We start from the raw sequence: 24,740 nt of genomic DNA, 5'->3' as shown, positions 1-24,740 counted from the left end.
TTAGGTCTCTCGCCGACTGATACTTATCTCGCTGAGATATGGACATCTTAGCTGATAAGGTTGGCAGAAAGCAGAAAAACTCCCTCAGTCTGATCTCTACAGCATGGACAGCTCAAGGAGAACGACCCTGTGGCTCGCAATTAGCGGAGTCTTTGGCCCCATGTGCGGAACTAGGGGCCCACAGTCCATGCCTCTCACATATATTAGTATCGAGAAGATGTCCACATATATTGTCAAAACAGTGCACAACTTCTGGATATGTTGTGGGGCCAGTAACATCTAGTTTACACACCTAATCTCTCATGGGTTTTCATGCTTGAGTGTGTTTTTTACACTTTGGGGATTATTATAAATGTTTAACTCCCAATCTGTTTCCAATGAGTTCCAGGAATCTCACGTGTTACTACTGTCGCCCGTGATCCGTGAGACAGAGAATTCAAAGTATGGCTCATAGCGTCTCTCAGTGCCTAGAGAGCACAGAGGACAATCGCTTATGGAGTACACCCCAAACCATCCCCTTACCAGCCCACTAAATACTGACCTTTCTATGGTACAGCTCGCGCTCGCGCGAGACAACACGATCATAAAAAGACACGAGGGACAGAAACTAACGCCACGCACCTAGCACGCCCATACAGAACCTGGCGGGGCCGCAGGGCCCACCAGTCTGCGGCATGCCGCCTCAAGTGCTCCTGGTCGGGCTACACCCTCCGCTGCACCAATCTTGTTGTGCGCTCGCTCGTCGCGCCGTACTTTGTGGTGTGACGGCCCTTTGCCATGTGTTCTTGGGCGCGGTACAGCTCAGTCCTCAGAATCGTAGGCTGTACAGATCTGGCCGGCAGGGCCACAAGCAAGACGAGGGGGGGCCCCACGTGGGTTTGTGTGCGCTCGCTCCCGCAGGCCCAAGTCCGACCCTATTAAGCACCTATAGCAGCCATTGGGCACTTTGCCCCAGATACCCACACGCATTGCCAAGTCCGGGCCTGATCCAGGGACTTGAGCTGACTGGGGGAAAACTATACGAGGGGCGAATAAAATCGCCAGACTTTTCACGCAAGCGAATCAATTTTCGCGAAATACTGAGCAACAATTCGCCAGTGAAAAAAAGATTGTTGCGCGCATAAAAAAGTATTTGCGCGCATTAAAAAATTGTCAAGGCAAAATAATTTCGGGACCCTATTTGACTTTAATGGCATTTATACCACAAGATAGTCGCCCGTATAAGTGTGTATAAGACTGAATATATCTTTCGTTCACTGTTATAAAGCGAGTCAAAATTATCAAGCCCGTTATGCCCAATTATTTCGCCGTTTTGCTTATTTTGCTGTTAATATACACATCAAAAGTCTCTGGGCCATCCGCACTAGCTGATATATCACACCAAAATGACCAAAGAGTTGTCCTCGCTCTTGCACTAAGCATTACCACTATATGAGAAATATACCCTTGCCGGGGTCCATTTTGTTGAATCCTGACCACCACTTCCTGAAACGATATGCTAGCCCTCCAATCCAAGTATACTGTCCTATTCATCTGTTGTTCAGAAGAATAACGTCCAGTAAGATAAAATGCATATCAATTTGTGACCGCGCGTACGAGAGCTGCAGTGGGTGAAATTCAACCATGCAAAGTGACCACGCTTCTGAATCTCATTTCAAGCCTTAGCTCTATCTCTCGCTCGCTCCAATTCAACATATAAAACTCTTTAAAGGAACAGTTCACCTTGTAGTATTCCAGTTTATATAAGTACATAGAAGTTTCTTGCTTATGACAAGAGAGAAGCTGCAAGGCTAATCTGCCATGTGAATGAGAGTACTCAGCATGTGCAGCATGGCTAGTGATTACTTTAATAGCTAAAGGCCATTGTTTAGGCCTTAATAGCACTCCTGCTACAAAACGTATATACAAATCAAGTGTTACAACCTCAGGCTGCATGACAATGACAATGATATTTTTATGTTTCAGGTAAAAACTGCAGCAAAAAGAAGAACAAACGCCAATTCAACAGGTGACTCGGGCCCCTTAGATTAAAGCGGTGGTTTACAATGATTGAGCTGTACAAGAGCTTCACACTGAGAAATGCTCGTCCGCTATTGATGTTTTATTTGTATTTCATAAAATGTATCTAGGTTTCAGTGGTAATAGTGGAAAGTTTATAAAGGTGTAAGCCACTCCGTAGCTTCTGCTCGATTTAACAGCATGACAAACTTTGAAAACACCCTCAATTCTCCAGAAATGTTTAGATTGACATCAACCTATAAATAGGTTATCTCTCCCGGAATCTTTTCTGTTGCCTGTAGCTTCGCATTGGCCAGCTGCCAGCGAAACAGAGTTATAAGTAGGGATGTACGAACGTGCGGAAAAATGTTCGCGAACATTTCCGCGAACTTGCGTCAAAAATCGCGAACGGTTCGCGAACATCGCGAACGCCCATAGGACTTCAATAACGAAGGCGAAGTTTTAAAAGCATAGAAAAGGACATTTCTAGGCCAGAAAAATGATTTTAAAGTTGTTTAAAGGGTGCAACACCTGGACAGATGCATGCAGAGGGGGATTTCAGGCGGCCAAAAATGTATCTGAAAAATACCATTGTTGGACACAGCGCTGTGCGTTTGTGCTGTAAGCGGCCCAGAAATCACACTACGTTCACTTCAGGTGATGTTTCTGGACACGGAATGTGAAAAAGCTTCCACACAGCTAGGTGGCCACTTGGTTAAAAGACTTGGGCAAACAATGCCTGCAAGGGCAACGTTATACAAGTAAGTGGGTACGGAATGATAGTTATTGCTGCCTGTTAAAAACCATCACTCAGTTGATGTTTACGGACACGAATTATTATTGCTCTATTTAGACAGAATGTGAAAAGCTCACCACAGCTAGGTGGCACTTGCATAACTCCAAACTGTCCCTCTTTTGACCACTCAACCCCCTGTCCCTCTTTTGTACTGGAAAGTCCCTCTTTTCTTCTGAAACTGAACAGCCAGAAAAAAAACAGTTTCTAACTTAATTAAGCTTTTGGCAGAGAGCTCAGAAACAGGGCTAAAAGGTGCAAATAGATACTTTGGTTAACAATTGTGACTCTGGTTGGTGCTGGCTAGTGTTGAACTAGCTAGGATGAGCAGCACACAGTTCCTCTTTTCTTGAACTGAAACAGCCAGTGAAAAAAAACAGGTTTCTTAACTTTAATTAGCTTTTGCAGAGAGCTCAGACAGCTAACAGGTGCAAATAAGATGACTTTGTACAATTTCGACTCTGGTTAGGTTGCTGGTAGTGGTGAACTACTAGAGGCGCGCCGCTCTCCCACAGCTTAGACTAATAGCCTGGCTCTTATAGTTAGCAAAGTAAAGAAAACAAAAAGAAAAGTGAGAGATACTTTACAAGGACTATTGGGTTATTACAGCAGTCAGCAGATGAGATCAGGATAGCAGTTGCCCACAGCAGCTAACATACAGAGCACTGCTCGTAAGAGTAGCATTACTAGTCAGCAAGCTACTAACCTAACTCACTGTCCCTCAAAGCCTGCAGAGCTTCGTGTCCTACAATACAGAGCAGTTCAAGTAGATACTTAGCCAGCAAGTTACTATCAACTGTCCCTCAAATCACCTAAACAGCTCTCTCCCTACATAGCTCTTTCCAGCAACACAGGCAGAATGAAAAAAACGCTGCAGGGCTTCATTTATAGGATGGAAGGGAGTGTCCAGGGGTGTGGGGGTAAGGGTATGTACCTCTGTGCTCGACTCTCTACGTCGCCTCCCCCTGACGCCAGCGTGGTGACTCGCGGATGGTCATGTGGTATATCGATTGTGACTCGGTGTTGCGTGGTAAGGTCGGGGCATCTCCTAGTACTGATTCAAGCTGCACCTGCTGCTGTCTGGCTCTCTGACAAAAGCCAATTAAGTTAGAAACTTTGTTTATATTTATAGCTGTTCAGTGCAGAGAAAGTCTGGACTTTCCAGTTTCCAGTACAAACACAGGACTGTGGGTTGAGCTGTCAAAAGCGGGACGGGAGGTATGGTACAGTGTTAAGCTCACTATAGACGTTAGATTTTTCTTTCCTTAAAGGAACTAAAAAATAAACACTGGGTAAATAGATAGGCTGTGCAAAATAAAAAAAATGTTTCTAATATAGTTAGTTAGCCAAAAATGTAATGTATAAATGCTGGAGTGACTGGATGTGTAACATAATAGCCAGAACACTACTTCCTGCTTTTTTTGATTTAGGACAATCCCTAAGCAGCCCAGACCATACTGAGCATGTGCACAGTCTTAGTCTTGCAAAGATGTCTAACAAAGTTACAAGACGGTGACCCCCTGTGGCCAACTTTGAAAGCATAAATTATTTGTTTGATTAGGCTTGTCGTGCAGTAAGTTCATGTTTATATTTAGTATACAAAATACAGCATTTCTAGCCTTATTCTATTTTAGACTTTACTTCCCCTTTAAAGGGTTAAAGGTACAGTTCAGTGTGAAAATAAAAACTGTGTAAATAAAAAAAATGTTTCTAATATAGTTAGTTAGCCAAAAATGTAATGTATAAAGGCTGGAGTGAACAGACATGTAACATAATAGCCAGAACACTACTTCCTGCTTTTCAGCTCTCTAACTCTGAGTTAATCAGCGACTTGAAGGGGGGCCACATAGTACATATCTGTTCAGTGAGTTTGCAATTGATCCTCGGCATTCAGCTCAGATTCAAAAGCAACAGTTATGACCCATGTGCCCCCCCCCTCAAGTCTCTGATTGATTACTGCCTGGTAACCAATCAGTGGAAACTAAGAGAGCTGAAAAGCAGGAAGTAGTGTTCTGGCTATTATGTTACACATCCAGTCACTCCAGCTTTTATACATTACATTTTTGGCTAACTAACTATATTAGAAACATTTTTTATTTTGCACAGCCTATTTATTTACCCAGTTTTTATTTTTATACTGAACAATTCCTTTAAATAATAAAACTAGAACTGTTTAACTCTGCATTTAATGCCAGTTACCATTTCTGTTAAACCAGTATAGTCTGCATCGTGTACCTAAATTAGTTCCCATTAGCCATGCAGGACGTAAATGAAATGTATGTAGTAAAGGTATGTGATCCATTATCCGGAACAGCTTATCCAGAAAGCTCTGAATCACAGAAAGGCCATCCCCCATAGATGCAATTTTTTCCCAATAATCCAAATTTTTAAAACTGACTGTTTTTACCTCTGTAATAATCAAACAGTTCCTTGTATTAGACCTAAACTAAGATATAATTAATCCTTACTGGAAGCAAACCCAGCCTATTGGGTTTATTTTTTTTTTTTTAAGAAAACAATTTTTATTCGAGCAAAAGTTAGATACAGTTTCTACATCTTCGAAAGTGCACAATAATAGTTCCTCTACAACAGTTGGCATAATGCAGGTGAAGGGAATAACATTGTCATATGACAAATATAAAAACATGAAGCAGTATGCATTGACATTGATGGTAGTTACTATCTTGTACAGTTAAAGTCACCAAAACGTCAAGTAGAAATGGAGATGTAGGCATAAGTGTATGACATGAAGCCATACGAATGGTCTCTGCATTTATTCATTAACTGATCAACATATATAACATATAAACCATTTTAACAACCAATGTGTAAGTGATGACCAGTACCAGTTCTCTATGTTTGTCTCTATGTCTCAGAAGTGCTAAGTGTCACAGTGCCGGAGGTGCCATCTACCCACGTCTTGGAAGTTCGTCACAAGCTAATAGGAGGATCTCCACTTATAATTCTCAAGGAGTACCATTCTGTGTGTTGGAAGCATTCTTGCAACCTAACCTTTACTGCCTGTGGAATGATGTCAATAAACGTCTCCCACGTTTCGAAAAATCGTTGAACTATTGTGTTTTTATTTAAAGATGATTCTGCCCAGTCCATATAAAAAAACTCTGACTAATTTCTCCAGAAATATTTTGACAGTGGGCGGTGTATTCAATATCCAGACCTGAAGGATCGTTTTCTTTGCTACTGCAGATATAATTAGTAGTAATCTCCGTGCACCCCGTGTAACTCTGGTATGGTGTCGGGGATTATTCCCAGAGTGCCCATGCAGCTGAAAGTGGGATATAGTTAACCAGGTGTCTTGTTGCATAGTCCCTTATCCGATTCCAAAACCTTCGAATGAAGGGACATGCCCATAAACAATGTATGAGGTTGGCTTTGGTTTGCCACACTTTCGGACAATCACTATTCTCTCGTCTATGCATTTTGAAAAGTACGTCTGGGGTCAGGTAGGTTCTATGCAATAAGTTAAGAAACATTTCTCTATAAATGCTCGAGGGTAAGGTAAACCATAGCCTTTTATACATCTTGAAGACGTCTTCCATTCTCAAGTCTGGTATGTCTATTGTCCACTGTTTGGGTCCTGTGGGTAAACAGTCATAGTCAATGATGTCCTGAAGGAATCTATAATTTTGCGATATAGCTCCTTTGGTGGAGCCAGGTCGCCTGTCCAAAGAATTATCCCAGTCTTTCCCTGTTAAAAGTCTCAGAGTCCTGCTAGTGTATGACTGAGCTTGTAGAAAGGCAAATATATTGCTCTGTGCATTTGGAAATTTGGTCTGGAATTGTGCAAGAGTTAAGGGTTTTCGAGTGCCACTCTCGGTCAAGTAACGCACAGTTGTCACCCCTTCAAATCTCCAATTTTGGTATATTGCTAAGGCTCGTCCGCTCTGAAAGTCAGGGTTCAGTAAGAGGGGCAGGTATAGAGAATGATGGCTATTCAGATTATACTGTTTTCTCAGTTCCTTCCAGGTTTGCCATGTGGAGTATAGTAGGGGGTTGTCCATGATCTATTGGGTTTATTTAATGTTTACATGATTTTCTAGTAGACTTAAGGTATCAAGATCAAAATTACAGAAATATCCATCACCTGAAACCCCCAGGTGAAAAGCATTCTGGATAACAGGTCCCATACCTGTATTTTAGGCAATGAAGTAGCAATGTTGCACATAACCCTGTCCCACCACTATGAAAAAATACTGTAACAAATTCAGTTGAAAATATTTTCCTCCACTGACTACTTTCAATGTAATCCACCCTACGAAAATTCCCATGATTCCCGCCATGATAAAGGCCTTTGTGCAGCGGCGTGGATTACTTTTTATTTCCACTTTCCTAGCTGATAAAATGAAGCTACGCCTGGCCTGAGGGAGAGCAGAATGCCTTTTCTTCTGCCTCTCCCCTTCCATTCCCAGGCAAACAGGAATAGTCCTTATCTGATGCTTTGGGAGTTCCAATTCCTCCAATAAATGGCTTTGATGCAAAAAAAAAAAAAAAAAAAAAAGCAAGGTTTAATGGTTGGGAATCTTACGATAAAATCACTGAAGCTTTTGGAGAAACAAGGTCAGATTTCGGCGCTCTGAATAAACAATATAAAGATAACAGACAAATATTAAAGTTGGAAGCGGCCCACCAATGTAATGCTCGGTGTCATATTCACATGGATGAGGTTAGCAATGAATTAGGAACGTTGTTCTTTTCAAAAGGAGGCAGAGCTTAGGCCTTTAGGACTGATGCCACCAACAGAGCCGAAAAGCAAATAACTTTGTCTAACAGAATATTTACATTCCAGTAAGAGTTGTCATTAAAAAGAGCAACCTTTTCCCAGAGCAATCTGAGTAAAACTGAAAAATTTCCCAATATCCCTTAGGAACATGTGGAGGTACACTTGGAATGGCTGCCAAATTTGGCTGGATCACTTCTAGTCCCAAGCCCAAAAGTAGTTATCACAGACCTGAAACAGGCAAACTAAGGGCAGAGACACACGTGGAGATTCGGGGAGATTAGTAGCCGAGCGACAAATCGCCTCTTCTTTGAGTCACTAATCTCCCTGCAATGCCTTCCCGCCAGCTAGAATCTAAATCGCCTGCTGGATGGCACTCGGAACCCTCAGAGTGTCACCCCGCCGGCAATTTAGATTCTAGCCGGCGGGAAGGCATTGTGGGGAGACTAGTCTCCCGAAGAAGATGCGATTTCATTCTCAGAATCTTCCCGAATCTCCACGTGTGTCTCTGCCCTAAGGGGCAGATTTATTAAGGGTCAAATAGTAAATTCAAATTTTTTTTTTGGTGTCAAATCACATATACATTTCAAATTCATGTGATTTTATTTTAACTCTAATAAATTCAATTCTAATGTGTGATTTTGACAAAAAAATAAAATAAATTAGAAAACCTGACCATGGAAACCATTCTAATTCGAATATTCGCCACCTAAAACCTGCCGAGTTCATTTACAAATCAATGGCAGAGGTCCATTGATCCATTTGAATATGTAATATCCTTCCTGACATTCGAGTTTTTATCGGAGGAAAATTCGATTTGAGTTTTGTTTGTATTCGATTTGAATGCGAAACAAATTTTCGGATCTTTCTCATTTGATCAAATTTTTTCATAAAGAACCTCCCATTCGAGTTGAGAGTAAATTCTAATTTATTTGAGTTGAAAAAAATTCACATTAATTCGAAATGTATATGAAATGTGTATAGAACCAAGTATTTCAGCAAATAAGAACATCAGAATAATGTTGGGGAATATTAGAAGAAAAAGAAAGTCTGAACAGAATATTGCTTGCAGGCAAAGGCATACCTCTCAATACTGGGTAATAGATTAGTCTTTTTGCTCAAATCCTAAGCAGTTTACAAGAACTGAAGCCAACGTTTTTACAAAAGTGCTTAGTATATAAAGAACTCAAACCACAAGGCATCCTCTGCCAGCAAGACAAAGACCGGAATTAATGCAGAATACATATTCTTTGGATTCGGTGCATGTGCAGATGATATTGCTCACAAGCAGATCTTCGGAAAGCTCACATCATGATGTAGGCTCGTTAAAGATGGCATAAAGACAAAGATTTGTATGCGTGTGGTAACAAACAGAAGTACACTTGGAATGGCTGCCATATTTGACTGGATCACTTCTCGTCCCAAGCCCAAAAGTAGTTATCACAGACCTGAGACAGGCAAACTAAGGGCAGAGACAAACGTGGAGATTCAGGAAGATTCCAAGAATGAAATCGCCTCTTCTTCGGGTGACTAATCTCCCCGCAATGCTTTCCCGCCGGCTAGAATCTAAATTGCCTGCTGGGTGGCACTCGAAGCGCTTCGTTTTCCACAGTTGCCCGGTTTCCTCGTGAGGCAACTTCGGAAAACGAATCACTCCCGAGTGCTATCCTGCCGGTGATTTAGATTCTAGCCTGCGGGAAGGCATTGTGGGGAGACTAGTCGCCCGAAGAAGAGGCGATTTCATTCTCGGAATCTTCCCGAATCTCCACGTGTGTCTCTGCCCAAAGTTCCGAAAATTGCAGATGATATTGCTCACAAGCAGATCTTTGGAAAGGTCACTCATCATGATGTAGGCTCATTAAAGATAGCATAAAGACAAAGATTTGTATGCGTTTCCCGTAATAAACTTTCACCAAGTCTCAAGTCCCTCTTTCATTAAGAAATCCCTTTTATCTCTCAGAATAAAGATGCGGCTCTTATTTGCAGTGCGGCTTGAGTCTCAGGTCTTTTCGGCTGCCTTTCGTTCCACGATCCCACATACGCGGATACGCTTCCTGGATAATCAATTACAGCTGCAGAGGTTCACTCGATGCAGGTAGCGAATTTCCGGCGTTGCGGGCTGGGAAACCGTTTCGGGCAAGACAGGAAGAGGCTCAATAATATGGTTTAGATTTTATTACATTAGCCTCTGATGAAGTGAAATTTTCACAAAAGCGTTAGGCCAGGAACTTCAGTTTTAAGAGTAAGTGTGGATTATTTAATGTAATAAAATCCAAACCATATTATTGAGCATCTTCCTGTCTTGCCCGAAACGGTTTCCCAGCCCGCAACGTCGGCAACTCGCTACCTGCATCGAGTGAACCTCTGCAGCTGTGATTGATTAGACTTGGTGAAAGTTTATTACGGGAAGCGCATACAAATCTTTGTCTTTATTTCTTTTTAGGTCTGTAAACCTATATTTATTGCGCATCCAATTGACCTCTATTTTTTGTCAGTGCTAATTATTTAGCATTAAAGATGGCGGATACAATGAAGTTGCGAAGGGGAAAACTACATGACAAATTTACTATTTTTAAAAACTGTATTTTGAAAACTGAAGTGGGAGAGCAGAGGGTACTTATTTAATGATGAAGTTAAAAAAAGGCTTTCCCCGTGAGGTTTGCCCTATGAGTAGTCGCTTTGTACAGGTACAGCTGTGGAATGGTTCATGGTTTCACCTAATACAACAAATTCTACAAGGTTTCAGTTATAAACATGGATCAGTTACATTAAAAACTCATCCCCACGATATTTTAACTGGAAACGAACTCGGCTAAGTATCAAATTAATAAACTCTCTGAGCGTTACTCAAATGGGCTTGGCGGTGCCAAAATTCTTCTGCTTTTGGATATGCCAAACCAAATACTTAACTAACGCTTACTTCCTAAAATGAATAACAAGGAATAACACACCACAAATAGCCCCCAAATGTGTAGATATGTCAATTAATGTATATTGAATTTGAGAATACTGCGTGAAACGCGAAAATACAGAACTAAAAAATTAAGCTCGTGTTTGCAATGGATGTTGCAATTTTAACTACTGCCAAGGAAACAGCAGCATAACAGCGACTGCTTCTCTGAAATAATCCCAGAAAACAAGAGGCACATGGTATGGATAGAAGCAAGTTAAGGATAAGCAAAAGACATGACCATCAAGCTCAGCATTAGAAGAGGTAATTCTTATTCGAATTTGCTGCCTCTAAGTTTCTGGTCTTGACCAAAGGGGCCGCTCCAAGCTTGTGAGGCTGCTCCCAAACTTCCTCCCGGGTGCTCTGTCCACAGTGTCCCCACTGCACATAATATATGAATAGTGATGGGTGAATTTGTCCCGTTTCACTTCGGCGAAAAATTTGCAGCTAAATTCACAAAAGGGCGAAAAATTCACGAAACAGGACTTTTGCCGCCGGGCGGCAATTTGCGGGCGTCAAAAACAACAACAATCTGCCGAATGGGCTTATGTTAACGGTCGCCTGTGTCCGAATTGTTGCTGGCGTTGGAATTGCCGCAAATTTATTCGCCGGCGGCAAAATGCAGAAATTCACCGTGGATTCGCCCATCACTATATACGATACCAAGGAAAAAGATGGCACTCCGGTAAAAGGAAGGCAGATTTTACCGAACAATTACGCGTTTCAGGGATAAATCCCTTGATCATAAACCTTACGATTAAGGGATTATTTCTCGAAACGCGTTAAGTGTCTGCCTTCCTTTTACCGGAGTGCCATCTTTTTCCTTGGTATTGTAACTTTCTGGTGTCCCCAAATCAGTCATACGAGCATTTGGCAGCTTTCTGCTGAGTGCACAGTAGCACACAGCCAAGGAAAATTATTTAGAAACCTTTCTCAAATCTTTCCTAAACAGAAGAATATCAGAGCAGCCTCTTTCTTTCTCCTGACAACTTCTTCGACTACTTGGTGGTCAGAAACTGACCAGCAGGTGGCGCTGTTGTAACAAAATTCATTCATATTAACACTACATGTATCGCTTAATATCTTGGAATGAAAAAAGGATAAATAATGAATGTAAATTACAAAAGTGCTTAGAATAGCACCCTCATCAATTTTACATTCACTTATTTTAAAGGTTTACTTATCCTTTAAGGGACTTTAACATTCAACACATATGAATGCTGCAATTTTTCTTTCTTAGACAATAAAATACTTTTATTGATCTCAGATTTGAATATGCAAATTGGGGCTTGAATTTGGTATGGTAAATCCTTTGAGAAGATTTCTATCTGCACGGGCTTCATACAGGTACTCTGGGTTCCTCCCACACTCCCCAAACATGCAGGCAGATTTAATTGGCTCCTGATGCAATTGCCTCTAGCGTGCATGAGTAATACACTGCTTGCAGTCTAAGGTCCCTATCAATCTTTGTAAAGCTCTGTGTAATATGTCAGTGCTATATAAAATAACATAAACAGGCTCCACTAATACACATGACTCATAAGGCACCGTTCTCTCTAGACAAAGATATTAAGTCGTATAACTGAATCGATGCAGGCGAAACACACAACACGTGTTCTCATAAAAGGGCATGTAAAGGCATTTTTAATTTCTTTAATAAAAAAGATACATATCTCCAATATACTTTAATTAAAAAATGTGTACCGTTTTTATAAGAAACCTGACTGTATGCAGTGAAATTCTCCCTTCATTTACTGCTGTGGATAGGAATTGTCAGATGGTCCCTAACTGCTGAGCAGGGAAACAATCATACGTATGAACAGCAGGGGGAGCCCCCACCTTACTTCTCAGCCATGCAGAACTCAAGCAGCTTTGTTTATGACGATCCCTAAGCAGCCCAGACCACACTGAGCATGTGCACAGTCTTAGTCTTGCAAAGATGTATAACAAAGTTACAAGATGGTGACCCCCTGTAGCCAACCTTGAAAGCTTGTGGTGCAGTAAGTTCATGTTACTTTTTAGTATACAAAATACAGCATTTCTAGCCTTATTCTATTTTAGACTTTACATGCCCTTTAAAGTGATACGGACGGTAAAAAACTACTTTTTAAAATATGAATTTACATTCAAATTTACCTATAGGTCATGTTGATCTTATTTTTTTTGAGAGGTCTGTTCTTATAAGTAATTGTTGGTTGAAGTTCCTAAACCTGACTGTCCCATCTCAGCCTGTCAGTTAAAAGTGATGTTCACCCTTTACATAACTTTTTTTTTATATTTAATTTTGAAATTTGACATGGGGCTAGATATATTGTCCGTTTCCCAGCTGCCCCCAATCATGTGACTTGTGCTCTGATAAACTTCAGTCAATCTTTACTTCTGTACTCCCCCCCCCTCAGCACAACAATTGGAAGGTAACCAGATAACAGCTGCCTGGGAGATCTAAGAACAGCACTCAATATAAAATCCAGGTCCCACTGAGACACATTCAGTTACATTGAGTAGGAGAAACAACAGCCTGCCAGAAAGCAGTTCCATCCTAAAGTGCTGACTCTTTCTGAAAGCACATGACCAGGCAAAATGACCTGAGCTGCACCTACACACCAATATTACAACAAAAAAAAATACATTTGCTGGTTCAGGAATAAAAGTTTGTTGTAGAGTTAATTATTTGCAGTGTAAACAGTGTAATTTAGAAATAAAAACGACACCATAATCCCTTTAAGATTCTTATAAATGTTAGAACTTACCTGATAGGCTTTTTTTATTTGGCTAGTGGCCCAAGTTGCATATTTTACATTATCCTTCTTCATTTTTGCACTTGCTTTGGGATTGGAGGCAATATGGACGGATGACTAGAAAGGTGAAGACATTTATATGGTAAGCAAATGAACAACACATGTGTAAAATTGTTACGAGTATTTATGGCAGAGCGGATTAGGACAGATGGAAAGCAAACTATCGATTTCAGCACTTTACATAAAAATAGCTTTTTCTAAATCCGTCACTCAAGAATCCCCCCTACGTTTTACATGGCTCACATTTAGTACGGCAGGCACACTTTGTACAAGAATTTCTAATTATTAATGTCCAGGAAGAGAATGCCAGGAACTTACTAATAGCAAGAGGCAGGAATGAAAACTACGGAGCTTAAATCCTCCTAAATAAAGTCTTCTAATTATAAGTAAATGGGAACATCAGGATCTAATCAGAAAGCCACAAGAAAAATCCAATTTGAGAAGCTTCAGCAGGTTTTACGAACATCAGTCTGAATTGACTATGAAATCTATTCATCGCTGTACTATTCTATTTAGGGATTGTTCTCCAGAGCCCTTTAAGTCAAAACAAACTAAACCTATGCTCGCCAACATAGGCCTCATTATTAATTTGTTATAATTGCCATGAAATTGAATCTGAAAGGAAAACAGAACATTATTTTTTTTTTTTTATCCCACATGGAGCACAATAGGTTACAGAACCTTATTTGTTCTCATACATCAGAAATGCACAGGTTTACAATACTAAAAGATTAAGACAAGGCTCCTTCATATACAGGTATGATATCCGTTGTCCGGAAACCCATAATCCAGAAAGCTCCGAATGTCATCTCCCATAGACTCCATCTTAATCAAATAATTCAGATTTTTAAAACTGATTTTTTTCTCTGTTATAATAAAGCAGTGCCTTTTATTTGATCCAAATGAAGATATAATTAATTCTTATTAGAGGTAAATTGGGTTTATTAATGTTTAAATTCATTTTAAGTAGACTTAACGTATGGAGATCCAATTTACGGAAAGATACCTTATCTGGAAAACCCCAGGTACTGAACTGTACTGAAAAAGCTCATAAACTCTCCTCTTGTGTCTTTGAGCCTCTCCCCTAAAGGGGTGGTTCACCTTTAGAGCAGAGAGAGAGACGAGAAGATTCGGGGAGATTTAGTCACCCGGCGTTAAATAGCCTCTTCTTCGGGCGACTAATCTCCCCGAACTGCCTCCCCTCCGGCTAGAATTGAAATCGCCGGCGGGATGGCACTCGGAGTTGCACCTTGGGCGACTTCGTAAAACAAAGCGATCCAACTGCCATCTCGTCGGCGATTTAGATTTTAGCCGGCGGGGAGGCAGTTTGGGGAGATTAGTCACCCAAAGAAGAGGCTATTGCCGGGCGACTAATCTCCCTAAATTTTCTTGTATGTCTCTGCCCTTAAAGTTAACTGTTAGTATGTTATAATTTGGCTTGTTATAAATTTACTTATTTTCTATAGTTTTTGAATTATTTGCCTTCTTCTTCTGACTCTTTCCAGCTTTCAAATAGGGGTCTAAAAAACAATGCTCTGTAAGGCTACAGATGTATTGTTATAGCTTCTTTTTATTACTCATATTTGTTTTCAGGCTTTCTCCTATTCATATTCCAGTCTCTCATTTGAATCAATACATGGTTGCTTGGGTAATTTGGACCCTAGCAACCAGACCACTGAAATTGAGCTGCTGAATAAAAAACGAATTAACTGGAAAACCACAAATAATAAAAAATGAAAACCAATTGCTCAGAATATCACTCTCTACATCATACTAAAGTTAATTTAAAGGCGAACAACCCCTTTAACTATACAGTGTCCAAAACTTAGTTGTTCATGTGCAAATGTCCTTGGCCATAGCTACCCAGTGTGTCCCAATTAGTGTTAACTCTGAAACCTCAATGCTGCTACAGGCTAGTAAAACACTCAGCTCTATAACTCTGAGTTAGTTAAGGATGCACCGAATCCACTATTTTGGATTCGGCCGAACCCCGAATCCTTCGCAAAAGATTCAGCCAAATACCGAACCGAATTTGCATATGCAAATTAGGCGTGGGAAGGGGAAAATATCTTTTACTTCTTGTTTTGTGACAAAAAGGTCACGTGATTTCCCTCCCCACCCCTAATTTGCATATACAAATTTATGCAAATTAGGATTTGGTTCGGCCAGGCAGAAGGATTCGGCCGAATCCGAATCCTGCTGGAAAAGGCTGAATCTTGGCCGAATCCTGGATTCGGTGCATCCCTAGAGTTAGTCAGCGACTTGAAGGGGGGGCCACATGGAACACTCAGTGAGTTTGCAATTGATCCTCAGCATTCAGCTCAGATTCAAAAGCAACAGTTATGACCCATGTGGCCACCCTTAAAGTCACTGACTAACACCAAGTTAGAGAGCTGAAAAGCAGGAAGTAGTGTTCTGGCTATTATTTTACACATCCAGTCACTCCAGCCTTTATACATTACATTTTTGGCTAACTAACTATATTAGAAACATTTTTTTTTTATTTTGCACAGCCTATCTATTTACCCAGTTTTTATTTTTATACGGAACAATTCCTTTAAAAAGGGGAAATGTTACCACCACCAAATGATATTTGCTATCTTGTTTTGCTTCGGCATGTTTATATAAACTGCCCCATTAGCCTCATCAATAAAATGTTTTAAAATTAAACATTAAGAAAGAAATGTGGTATGTATGAGGATAAAGGTGCTTAAGGTCAATGGCAATAAAAGCTAGCACTCAGCAGCAGAAGCTTTCATCCACTCTATTTTACTTTATTAGTTCAGCTGACACAGTCATAAATTATTACCTTTTTTAACCACATCCTATAGTTACCAACGTAGTATAACAATTTCTTTAAAACAACATTAGGAAGGCCGTAATCCCTTTTCATAAAACGAGACAGCTCAACTTAATTGATCGGCAGTTATTTCAGGCTGCTTCGGTGGTCAAGTTCCTTCTGGTTTCTCAAGTACAATCAATTAAAAATTCTGTACCGTTTCTGAAATAATCAAGTTTATCTTCACTATTCCTCTCTCAGCATCTGTTTCTCTTCATTCTCTCATCATGCAGCAGTTGGGTGTCAGATATTCCTTGACAGTTAGATCCAATATGTCTTATAGGGGGGCTCCTTTTGCCTAGAAGATGTATTAGAGCTCACTCAAATAACTGATTCCAGTACAAACAAAATAACTGCCTTTTGCACAAATTCTGCATGTAGAGAGACATGATGTCTGGTGATTTTAATAGAGTGAGCTCTAATACATCTTCTAGGCAAAAGGAGCCCCCCTATAAAATATACTGGATAATTTATCTGACACCAAACTCCTGCATGAAGAGAGAATGAAGAGAAACAGATGCTGAGAGAGGAATACTGAAGATAAACTTGATTTTTTCAGAAACAATGCAGAATTTTTAATTTACTTCATTTAGAAAGTTTCTTATTTCAGTATGCTGAAGCTTATATTACATTTTCATTTTTCGAGATAGCTCCCCTTTAACAGTTTACACATCTCATGTGATAAAGATATAACTTAAAGGGGTTACCATTGAGTCAGCTTTTAGTATGGTTTAGAGAAATACGGAGATAATTTACAGTTTACTTTCATTTTTTATCATTTGTGGTTTTGAAGATTATAGCTTTTTATTAGGGATGCACTGAATCCACTATTTTGGATTCGGCGGAACCTCCGAATCCTTTGCGACAGATTCGGCTGAATACTGAACCGGAACCTAATTTGCATATGCAAATTAGGGATGGGGAAAACCTTTCTTACTTCCTTGTTTTATGACAAAAAGTCATGCAATTTCCTTCTCTGTCCCTAATTTGCAAATGCAAATTAGGATTCGGTTCGGCCGGACACAAGGATTTGGCCGAATCCAAATCCTGCTGAAAAAGGCCCAATCCCGAACTGAATCCTGGATTCCGTGCATCCCCTACTTTCTATCCAGCAGTTCTCCATTTTGAAATTTTAACAATATGGCTGCGAGGGTCCAAATTCCCCTAGCAACCATGCACTGATTTAAATAAGAGACTGGAATATGAACAGGAGAGGCCTGAATAGAAATATGAGTGACAAAATGTAGAAATAACAATATATGTGTAGCCTTACAGAGCATTTGTTTTTAGATGGGGTCAGTAAACCTGAATTGAAAACAGGAAAGAGTCAGAAGAAGGCAAGTAAATAAAAAACTACAAAAAATAAATAATGAAAACCAACTGAAAGTTGCTTAGAATTGGCCATTTTATAACTTCCTAAAAGTTAACTTAACCCTTTAAAAGCACAAATTGATGAAGGTGTGTAATTCATGTCTCATCAAACCAATGACCTAAAAGCCATTAAAAAATGAATATCTTTAACTATAGTATAATTAAAAGGACGTACCATGTAAAGTCCAAACAATGCTCTCATGCTGTGGTTGTTAAGTTTCAGGGCCTGGGAGAAATATTTTCTAGAAAGTTCCAGATTTTCAAGTCCTCCTTGGGTATATTTCACCTGGAAAAAGACACACAGAAATAAAGAGGTATGGTGAAAATTGCATATAGATAATGAAATAAGCACAAAACGTGAAGACAAGCAAATGGCACAAGATACTGGGTTATAATTAGGGATGCACCGAATCCAGGATTTGGTTTGGGATTCGGCCTTTTTCAGCAGGATTCTGATTCGGCCGAATCCTTCTGCCCGGACGAACCAAATTTTAATTTGCATATGCAAATTAGGGGCAGGGAGGGAAATTGCGTGACTTTTTGTCTCAAAACAAGGAAGTAAAAATGTTTTACCGTTCCCATCCCTAATTTGCATATGTAAATTAGGATTCTGATTTGGTTCGGTATTCCGCCGAATCTCTCATGAAGGATTCGGGGGTTCGGCCGAATCCAAAATAGTGGATTCGGTGCATCCCTAGTTATAATGCTTCACATTGCTGTTATTAGGGAGTGCAATTATTCTGTCAATAATCATTCCAATGTGCCATAAGCCACGCAATATAATGATCACTATAATAGGAAGTGATCAGCTGCAATTCTGGGTAATTCACACAGAGAAAAGAACTGAATATACCTTGTCTGCATTACTTAAAGTGGGAGTTTGAAGTGAATATGATGACATTGATTCCCTTCTGCTGCCCCCTGAATATTAATATGGCTAAAAATTCCATATGAACTTCCTTATTCCAGTGAACTTATTGCACGAGGCTAAAGTTTCAGCTTGTCAATAGCAGCAATGATCCAGGACTTCAAACTTGTCACAGGGGGTCACCATCTTGGAAAGTGTCTGTGACACTCACATGCTCAGTGGGCTCTGAGCAGCTGTTGAGAAGCTAAGCTTAGGGCTCGTCACTAATTATCCAGCAGAAAATGAGCTTCCCCTGTAATATAAGCTGATGCTACAGGGCTGATTATTAAATTCTGATGCTAATTGCACTGGTTTCTGTGCTGCCATGTAGTAATTATGTGTATTAATTACTAATCAGCCTTATATCGTGACATTTCTATTCTATGTGTACTGTATATTGTGAGTGGGTCCCTAAGCTCAGTAAGTGACAGCAGCACAGAGCATGTGCAGTGAATCAGCAGAAAAGAAGATGGGGAGCTACTGGGGCATCTTTGGAGACACAGTTCTTTACTGCTAAAGGGCTGTGGTTGCCTTGGGCTGCTACAGAAGCCCAAAACATAATGTACAACATTTCTAGCTACTTCTTTAGTTTAACTTTCCTTGTCCTTTAATAAATAGTATTTTTGAGCAACTGCCAGGGAAATTTGCGTGACCACAACAGTGGTTTTGGATGTAAATGAAACTTCATAGGACCTGTGATACAGAATCCTCGGGACAAGGGGTTTTCTGGATAAGGGATCTTTCCATGATTTGGATCTCTATACCTTACATCTACTATAACTTATTTAACCCAATAGGATATCGTTGCCTCCAATAAGGATGCCTTAGTATCTTAGCAGGGATTAAGTTCAAGCTACTGTTTTTATTAGTAAAGAGAATATTGAAATCATTTTTAAAAATGGGAATTGTTTCATTTAAATGGAGTCTATGGGAGATGAGCTTACTGGATAATGGGTTTCCATCCCATGCCTGTAAAATGCAGGTGCATATTTATATGTTCTGTGCCGGTTGGGCCTTAATTTTACAAACTTCGTACCAGAGCATGCACCATACCTCCCAACTGTCCCGTTTTTAGAGGGACAGTCCCTCTTTGGACAGCTCAACCTGCAGTCCATCATTTGTACTGGAAAGTTTCTCTGCACTGAACAGCCAGAAAAAGAAACATTTCTAACTTAATTGGCTTTTGGCAGATAGCCCAGAACAGCCACAACAAAAAGATAAGATACATTTGTAACAATTCAAATGTATCTAGATAAGCAAATAAGTAATTGTAACAATATAAGATAACAGGTCCCTTGGGAAAAGTTAGACTCACAGCTTAAAGGGCAATTTACCTTCATTAGCAAAACTGTAATAACTGTAAATAAAACCACAGAAATACGTTCAAACTTTTATAACCTGTGAAATTTTGTAAAATGAACATGATAATTAGGGGGTGTGGCCACAAAATGGGTGTGGTCACACAATTTCTGCCACGCTATGCGCAAGAATATTTGTGTCCCTCTTTTTATTTCCAAAATGTTGGGAGGTATGATGCACAGCCAGGGCACTCATAGCAGGCTAAATCTACACACTGAACTCTGGAAAAGACATGGTCTGGAATAACAAATATTAAGTATTCAAAATAATTTGGGTCAAACCATTAAACATTCCATACAAATTAGCACCTCTTTTGCCGTTTACTGAACATTTTGGCAGGGCATTATATGAAGGATGTTTCATACTACTGTTCGGCAGATATGTCGAACCAGATTCCGTGTACTCACTTCAGCAAACTGCTGGTAATAGAAGTGGTTGTGTGGATTAGTCAGTATGAGTTCTTCCAAACAAAAAGCAGCTTTGGCGTAGCTAGAGGGAAAGAAAGAAGTGTTACATGCTGTGAGAACATTGCTACACTGAATTAAACACAATTATTTAATCTGCATAAACAAACAAAAAACATGTAATAAAAAAGGGAAAATATACCCAATTTACAATCCTTAGAATACACTTATTTTGAGCTTTTTCCATTCACTGAATTTAGCACAGGGGATTGACAGTGACTATTTGCTACAGCCGGGTGCTGTTTATGAGCAAATTACAGGGATTTTTTTCGTTGCTCTTATGAAGCTTCCTAGTCCCATAAAGGAGAACTAACGCCTCACTTAAGAAGTAGCTAGAAATGTTGTAGATTATGTTTTGGGTTTCTGTACCAGCCCAAGGCAACCACAGCCCTTTAGCAGTAAAGAACTGTGTCTCCAAAGATGCCCCAGTAGCTCCCCATCTTCTTTTCTGCTGATTCACTGCACATGCTCTGTGCTGCTGTCACTTACTGAGCTTAGGGACCCACTCACAATATACAGTACACATAGAACAGAAATGTCACAATATAAGGCTGATTAGTAATTAATACAGATAATTACTACATGGCAGAACAGTAACCAGTCCAATTAGCATCAGAATTTAATAATCAGCCCTGTAGCATCAGCTTATATTACAGACCAACCTCATTTTCTGCTGGATAATTAGTGACGAGCCCTAAGCTTAGCTCCTCAACAGCTGCTCAGAGCCCACTGAGCATGTGAGTGTCACAGACACTTTCCAAGATGGTGACCCCCTGTGACAAGTTTGAAGTCCTTGATCATTGCTGCTATTGACAAGCTAAAAGTTAAGTTAATATAAAATATGGCTTTTTTTAGAAATAATAATTTTTAGGGTTTAGTTCTCCTTTAAAGTCTAGCGTATACAAGTTTGGAAAGTAAGGTGTTTGGGAAAGGGGATGGTGGAAAATCACTAAGCCTAAAATACTGGGAGCACAGCACTTACTTTAAGAGCAAGCCCCAGACATTTTTGAGCCACATTCCCAATGGACAAGGAGAAATAATAATAATAATAATATTTAGGAAGGGCAGTATAATAAAATGATGATAAAACGACTCGCCTCTGCCTTAAGACAGAAGATGGAATGAATGTTGTGATCTTACTAAATCTAAACTAAAGCTTGTGCTTAATCCTTTCACACTGGGATTTCCTCCTGTCACTAGAGCAATAAAACACCTAACAAAAACGTTAAATATCCAATAAGAATGTTCCTATTCCATTCAGAATTCCTCATAACCCCAGGCTTTGCACCCTGGCAACAAAGAATCTTGTCTTGATTAAACAACCTCCCCCTTCCCAACCTTTGTCTGGCTAGAAATCCCTTTTAGGATAACTGAATTCTGAGGATAACCGAGTTTCAAATTGATCATGGAGGACTACAAAGATCACTCCAAACCGGCCCACAAACAACACGGTGACCCTTGCGATGTCAAAACTAAAAAATGTATTTATGAAAATAATTTACAATGGGATCACTGACGTAAACATTTTGGCCAACCTGCCTGACCCACGGGCAATGGAGTGTCGAGAGCACAAGAAGCGCTTTAATAACTTACTCAAGTTCATTGATGTAAAGCTCTGCAAGTTCGTGCCAAGCTTCTTGGTCACCGACAAATCTGAAAGGATAAGGGGAAAGTACTTGAGGGAGAACAACGTGGGAAAGAATAAGTGAACAGCTTGGAAGCAAAGGGCTAAATCAAATGCAAATTCCATTTTGATTAAAAAATATATATATATCAGAATGGGAGAAAAAGACACTCACTGCTCCAAATACTCATTCAGTTCTCGGATGGCCTCCGCGTTTCTTCCCTGAGCTTTGCGAATGGCTATCTTTCGCTTTCTTGTTGCCTGGAGGGTGACATTAATAGAGGATTAGGTGCTCATAATTCCCTAAGGTTTTATTTCTAAAGAAGGTCATTTGACTGTGCAAATTATTATCTCAATGCCAGAGGAATTTCATGGCATGGCCACTGTTTGATTGTTGGAGAACATAAACAAACCCTATGGTGCCGCAGAAGCAATGCAAAGTACCTCTACAATGCCATTGTATGGGCCTTTCTTTCACTGTATGCATCACTTCATCCCAAGAGCCCGAGTGTTGTAATTACACACCAGCAGGGGAGGCTAATCCTCAGATCCCATTCAGAGTGGCATCTCTGCTTCCTGTCATTCCTATAATCTCTGGACATATGTCAGGGAAAGACGCAATGGGTGATTTTGGTACTGGAGAGCTAAAGGTCTCATCACAATTACCATGCCTGACTAAGTTTGCTATGTAAACTAATGTGTGGATTTGTATATTGGAAATTTGTCTTCCCCCAGTTAAAGGACATATAAAGGCAAAAAAATAAAATCCCATTTTTACTTTCTTTAATGAAAAAAAAACCTGTCTCCAATATACTTTAATTAAAAAATGTGTACCGTTTTTATAAGAAACCTGACTGTATGGAGTGAAATTCTCCCTTCATTTACTGCTGTGGATAGGAATTGTCAGATGGTCCCTAACTGCTGAGCAGGGAAACAATCATACTTATGAACAGCAGGGGGAGCCCCCGCCTTACTTCCCAGCCATGCAGAACTCAAGCAGCTTTGTTTATGACGATCCCTAAGCAGCCCAGACCACACTGAGCATGTGCACAGTCTTAGTCTTGCAAAGATGTTTAACAAAGTTACAAGATGGTGACCCCCTGTAGCCAACTTTGAAAGCATAAATGATTTGTTTGATTAGGCTTGTGGTGCAGTAAGTTCATGTTTATATTTAGTATACAAAATACAGCATTTCTAGCCTTATTCTATTTTAGACTTGACAAGCCCTTTAACATAGGATAACATAGGATAACATAGGATTTTCTCTTATTTTAGTGATTTCATACTTAAAAGGGGAACTATTGTGAAAATGAAAATATAATATAAGCTTCAGCATACTGAAATAAGACACTTTGTAATTACAATAAATTAGATATTCTTCACTGTTTCTGAAATTTTTTACTATTCCTCTCTCAGCATCTGTTTCTCTTCATTCTCTCTTCATTCAGCAGTTGGGTGTCAGATATTCATTGGCAGTTAGATCCAATATATCTTATAGGAGGGCTACCGTTCCTAGCAGATGTATTAGAGCTCACTAAAATAACCGATTCCGGTACATTAAAAATTAAAAATAGAAGAAAGGGATGATGGTTAGTACTTAATTGAAAAAAGGTTATGTCCAGTTCCTTTATAGTTGCTCTGTGCTGCAACTGCTTAGTGAAATCAAAAATTAGAAAAAGGAAAAGGAGCTCCAGCAGTATTACTGCAGATAACTTTTATTCGAGTAGTGGCAACACAACATGTTTCGGGTCCAATACCCTTTATCAAGTGAATAAAGGAACATTATCAAGTGCCCCTATTTAAGGCTCATGTGAACTTTGACCTATACATCTCAATGCATTCTGGGTAATCCATTTAAAGGGAAAAACACTCCTTACATATTCAAAAGGCATTAGTGTATATAAGAGATCTATTTTCACTCTTCCTCTCCCAGCATCTGTTTCTCTTCATTCTGTCTCCATGCTGCAGTTGGGTGCCAGATGAATGATCCAATATATCTTATAGGGGGGCTTCCTTTCCTAGCAGATGTATTAGAGCTCACTCAACTGATTCCAGTATAAACAAAATCCAACAAAATAACTGCCTTTTGCACAAATTCTGCATGTAGAGAGACATGATGTCTGGTGATTTTAATAGAGTGATACATCTTCTATCTAGGCCAAAGTAGCCCCCCCCATAAGATATATTGGATCATTCATCTCCTGAATGAAGTCAGAATGAAGAGAAACAGATGCTGAGAGAGGGATAGTGAACATAAACTTGATTATTTCAGAAACCGCACATAATATGTAATTGATTGTATTTAGAAAGTTTATTATTTCAGTATGATGAAGCTAATATAAAATTTTCATTTTCGCGATAGTTCCCCTTTAAAATATCAAGCTGGGTTGGTTTCCCTGTGTCAGGCTGACTAAAGGAAAGCAGATACTCAGTACCAAGTTCTAGAACCCCATCCAGTTACTATATGGAACCATGTAACTACCTGTGAGCCAAACATGATCCCGTCCTGTTTGTGAATACATTTATGTGTAATTTATCCTTCCAGCAGGGTACAGGATAGGGATGATACATTTCATTAATTAGTTACTTGCCAGCTACATAATAAGAATAACTTAATTTTCAGGTGTGGGATCTGATATCCAGAAAGCTCTGAATTACAGAAAGGCCATTTCCCATATCATTTTATCCAAATAATCCAAATTTTTAGAATTGATTTCCTTTTTCTTTGTAATAATAAAACAATACATTGTACTTGATCCCAACTAAGATATAATTAAGCCTTATTGGATAATAATTTGGATGTTCATACCTTAAGTTTACTAGAAAATCATGCTAACATAAATAAAATCAATAGGCTGATTTTGCTTCCAATAAGGATTAACTATATCTTAGTTGGGAT

At 39.6% G+C, this 24,740-nt stretch overlaps 1 protein-coding gene across 1 annotated transcript in view; it reads right to left on the bottom strand.

Moving 5' to 3' along the window:
- The window catches only part of emc2.S (ER membrane protein complex subunit 2 S homeolog), a 61,033-nt gene that overhangs the window by 5,157 nt on the left and 31,136 nt on the right, over positions 1-24,740 (bottom strand). Inside the window, 5 exon segments of the mRNA NM_001087285.1 lie at positions 13,230-13,334; positions 17,663-17,773; positions 20,161-20,242; positions 21,811-21,870; positions 22,017-22,102. Coding sequence (NP_001080754.1) covers positions 13,230-13,334; positions 17,663-17,773; positions 20,161-20,242; positions 21,811-21,870; positions 22,017-22,102 — 444 coding nt within the window.

This window comes from Xenopus laevis, chromosome 6S (genome assembly GCF_017654675.1).
Source record: "Xenopus laevis strain J_2021 chromosome 6S, Xenopus_laevis_v10.1, whole genome shotgun sequence".
NCBI classification, from domain to species: domain Eukaryota; kingdom Metazoa; phylum Chordata; class Amphibia; order Anura; family Pipidae; genus Xenopus; species Xenopus laevis.
Note: the sequence above shows the minus strand (reverse complement) of the source record. Positions and strands in the feature narration are given on the sequence as shown.